Source organism: Limulus polyphemus, unplaced genomic scaffold (genome assembly GCF_000517525.1).
Source record: "Limulus polyphemus unplaced genomic scaffold, Limulus_polyphemus-2.1.2 Scaffold623, whole genome shotgun sequence".
NCBI lineage: Eukaryota > Metazoa > Arthropoda > Merostomata > Xiphosura > Limulidae > Limulus > Limulus polyphemus.
In genome coordinates, this window is record NW_013666233.1 from 2,177 (window position 1) to 6,239 (window position 4,063).

A 4,063-nucleotide genomic window follows, 5' to 3' on the forward strand; every position below is an offset into this window, starting at 1 on the left:
AGAAACACTACTTTATAGTTTTTGTGAATACACTGTAAACATTCGGGAGTCAGCTAAAGAAAAACACGACTTTATAGTTTTTGTAAATACATTGTAAACATTCGGGGGGCAGCTAAAGAGAAACATTACTTTATAGTTTTTGTAAATACACTGTAAATATTCGGGAGACAGATAAAGAGAAACCCTACCTTATAGTCTTTGTAAATACACTGTAAATGTTCGGGAAACAACTAAAGAGAAACATTACTTTATAGTTTTTGTAAAACACGACTTTATAGTTATTGTAAATACATTGTAAACATTCTGGAGACAGCTAAAGAGAAATTTACCAGATAATGTTTGAAAAATACACCATAAATCATTTGGAGATAGCGAAGAGAAGAAAGGAATCCTGAAGCTTTGCGTTAGCGATTGAATAGAATCTACATTAAAATTGAAAATAAATTGATTTTTATGTAACTTATAAAGTGTTATAGTGCGGCTTACGGTGGTGATTGATCCCAGTTGTTTATTTATGTATTATTCACGAATGATTGCGTGGGCCAAAGAATAGAGACTCTCCGTTTTTATAGTAAATTAACAAATAACGATTTGTAATCTCGGTGACATTTATTGTGGAAAATCTACTGCATGGTCAATCTTCTTGCTATTATTTGATAATAAAACACGTTCTAAATAATATCTTGTGACAATTTTCAACATAATTTGCTTAGTAAAAATATTTAACGGCTTTACACATTGTTATTCAGGCAGAAAGACTTAACATTATATTTTTGGTATTATTATTAGGATAACTTAACTGCTCTACAAACATTTAGCTCATAGCCCCGTCATTCCTTGACCTATTGGAGATCTAACTACAGTTTTTGACTCAGGAGGTCAAACCTTTCTCATTGATGTATTTGAACACGTCCAAGATCTCATAGATGAATTTACTCTAATCCTGCCTAAAAGGATTTCAATTTGTGAGTAGGGTGGTAGAGATCCTGGTGAGTAATAAAATTGAATCGGGTACACGCGCGCCCCACGCTTGGTATTGCTGGCGCACAAAAATGTAGCTAATAAAAAGGAAAAGAAAAGGTCTTTTATATTAATTTACACCAATCCTGCCTATAAGAATTCCAAGTGTCGCGGCTATTGAGGATTCTCTATTTCTTGTATTATTATTATTATTGTTAGGATAATTTGACTGCTCTACAGTATTATACAGGCAGAAAGACTTAACGTTGTATTTGTTGTATTATTATTAGGATAATTTAATGGCTCTACACATTGTTATACAAGCAGAAAGACTTGACATTGTATTATTATAATTAGGATAATTTGACGGCTCTACACATCGCTATAAAGGCAGAAAAACTTAACATTGTATTTTTTGTATTATTATAAGGATAACTTAACGGCTCTACACTGCTGTATAGGCAGAAAGAGTTAACATTGTATTTTTTGTATTATTATAAGGATAACTTAACGGCTCTACACATCGTTATACAGGCAGAAAGAGTTAACATTGTATTTTTGTATTGCTGTAATTAGGATAATTTGATGACTCTACACATCGTTATACAGGCAGAAAGATTTAACATTATATTTTTGGTATTATTATTAGGATAACTTAACGGCTCTGCACATCGCTATACAGGCAGGAAAATGGGAGGTTTTAGAAACTTTACTGGGTCACGGAGCAAACGTTAATCTTTCTGCTGGAAAGGTAGGTGTTAAATATATGCGAATATGAGCATTGTGCCATTAATGAAGTTTCGGGCCAGCATGAAAGTAGTCATCCTGATTAAACTATGGTGTATGAAGGATAGGTGTCAAATTGATATGGTGAAAGATAAAAGGTAGATTTCATGGTTATATGGAGGAGTGTGAGAAGTAGGTATCATGGAATTCTTATATCTACCTGTCATGTTCCGCCACGTAATCTTCATGACTATCTTTCATGTTCCGTCACATAATCCTCATACTTACTTTCATGTTTCGTCATGTAAGCCTTACACCTTCCCTTCATACTTCATCATATAATCATGGTACTTACCTTTTTATTGTTCGTCATATAAAAGTGAAGTAACATGAAACGTACGTATGAAGATTATGTGACTGAGCATGAAAGGTGGGTATGAGGATTACAGAAATCATGGTTATATGACAGAGCATGAAAGGTGGGTATCAGGGTTACTTGATGGAGAATGAAAGGAAAGTTTCATGATTATGTTACAGAATTTCATGATTTTTGTAAAGGATTTCAAATGAACATGAGAATGTTAGTACTGAAAAAAAATCATAGTTTTCTTAATTTTGATAGAAATTTGATAATAGTATTCTCATTCTTACACTTTGAATAAAAATACTTGAAATGTTTTGGAATATACTTTGTCATTATTTGAATTTAGTACTTTCAGTTAAGGTTCTACATTTCTTTAGTCCAAATCGATAAATCCATTTCTAATCTTTCATAAAGAAAAGACACTACACACATTTATACTGAAATGTGGAATCCTTTTGTAATTGTTAAATACTCCATATTATTTAGTATGTGGTAAAATCGGATCATTTGTTTTATCAACTTTAACCTTAATTATTGTTTAACTTATAATTATCATCAGAAAACAGATATAGTTGGTTTTGTGGCAGAAAAAAAATGCACATTAAGGCGTCTCTATAGCATCATCTCCATTTTTAACGTTTTGAAACTAAAACTCATGCTTAGTAAATTGATAGATTAGGGTAAGTAAAAGAGTTTATTTGAAGTCACGATTCTTTGTAACAGAATGGAGCAACACCTCTCCACCTGGCGGCTACGATACCAAGTGGTGAGAAGAGTGCTGAACTCCTAATTAAGAGTGGAGCAAACATTAATGCAAGTCAAAAAGTGAGTTAATAATAAACAGCTTTTAAAAAGAGATTTTAAATTGAAAAGTAACGGTTTGTTCGTTTATTGTTAAGCACATACACAATGGGTTATCTGTTCTGTACCCATCACTGGTATCAAAACCCGGGTTTTGTCATTATAAGCTTTCAGATTCATCGCTGAGCCACTAGGGGGCAAATAGTAATGGATGACGGATTTTTTTTTTAAGACAGGGCTTCGTCAGTAACTTCTCTCTTGACTAAAAACGTAGTTCGGTGAACTATGAGAAAATGAAAGTCACTGTAGTTATAAAGCTTTTGTCTCTTCATTAAAAACAGCTCATTTTATTTGTTTATGATGTGAACAAGTTTATTTTATTCTCATCACCGTCGTTGCACCGGTTTTGTCGTTTTATTAGAGCAGCTTGTTTTGTTTTCCAACTGTATTTTATTAGTTCATGATGTACCAAGTTCACCTAATTTACTCTCACTGCCAGTGTTGCTCCATTCATTGGATCTTAATGAGATGGCCACAACTAAATAAAGTGTCTTACAAGAACACGTAGCATATGGAGACTTGTTTATGTGTTGTCTCGCAAAAGTTATGCAGTGGGCTATCTGTACTGTGCTCACCACGAGTGTCAAAACCCGGTTTTTAGCATTCTAAACTTTCGAGCTTGCTGAGGGACTGATGTTTAAGAAACGAGTTACCCTAATTTAGGCGGGTATTGGCTAAGTTAAAGTTAAGACTTACTTATCAATTTTGTATCTACTTAATAGCATCTCGGTGACTATAGTATGTACTAGGTCCTACACGGAATACTGGCAGATTCTTCGTTAACAATACTTTCAATTAAAATAGTAAAGGTGGTGACTACTCATGCCACACCATTGGCACAATGCAGTAGTCTAGACCAGTAACAATTTTATTTTGTTTTGGACTTCAATTGAAGAGTAGTCTTATGCGATGAGTAGCTTTGTGTAGAAAATTGGATGTGGAGTTTACTTCAACGACATCATTCACATTTGAGGTAAGGATGAATGTGTTACTTCTGTTAACACGGGGAATTACCTACAAGGCAAAATATAACCGGCATGTCTTTCTGAATATCTCCCCCCCCCCCCAGTGACACAGTGGTATGTCTGCGGACTTACAACGCTAGAAAAAAGTAATCCTATATAAATATATATATATATATATATATATATA

The 4,063-nt window shown here is 33.5% G+C and overlaps 1 protein-coding gene across 1 annotated transcript in view; it reads left to right on the forward strand.

The window, feature by feature from the left end:
- Nucleotides 1–1,609: 1,609 nt before the first annotated feature.
- LOC106459530 (ankyrin-3-like) overlaps nt 1,610–4,063 on the forward strand; it is a gene marked incomplete at its 5' end in the record, with an annotated part of 61,275 nt that continues 58,821 nt past the window's right edge. Inside the window, 2 exons of the mRNA XM_022386036.1 lie at nt 1,610–1,711; nt 2,774–2,875. Coding sequence (XP_022241744.1) covers nt 1,610–1,711; nt 2,774–2,875 — 204 coding nt within the window. The remainder of the gene's footprint in view (nt 1,712–2,773; nt 2,876–4,063) is intronic.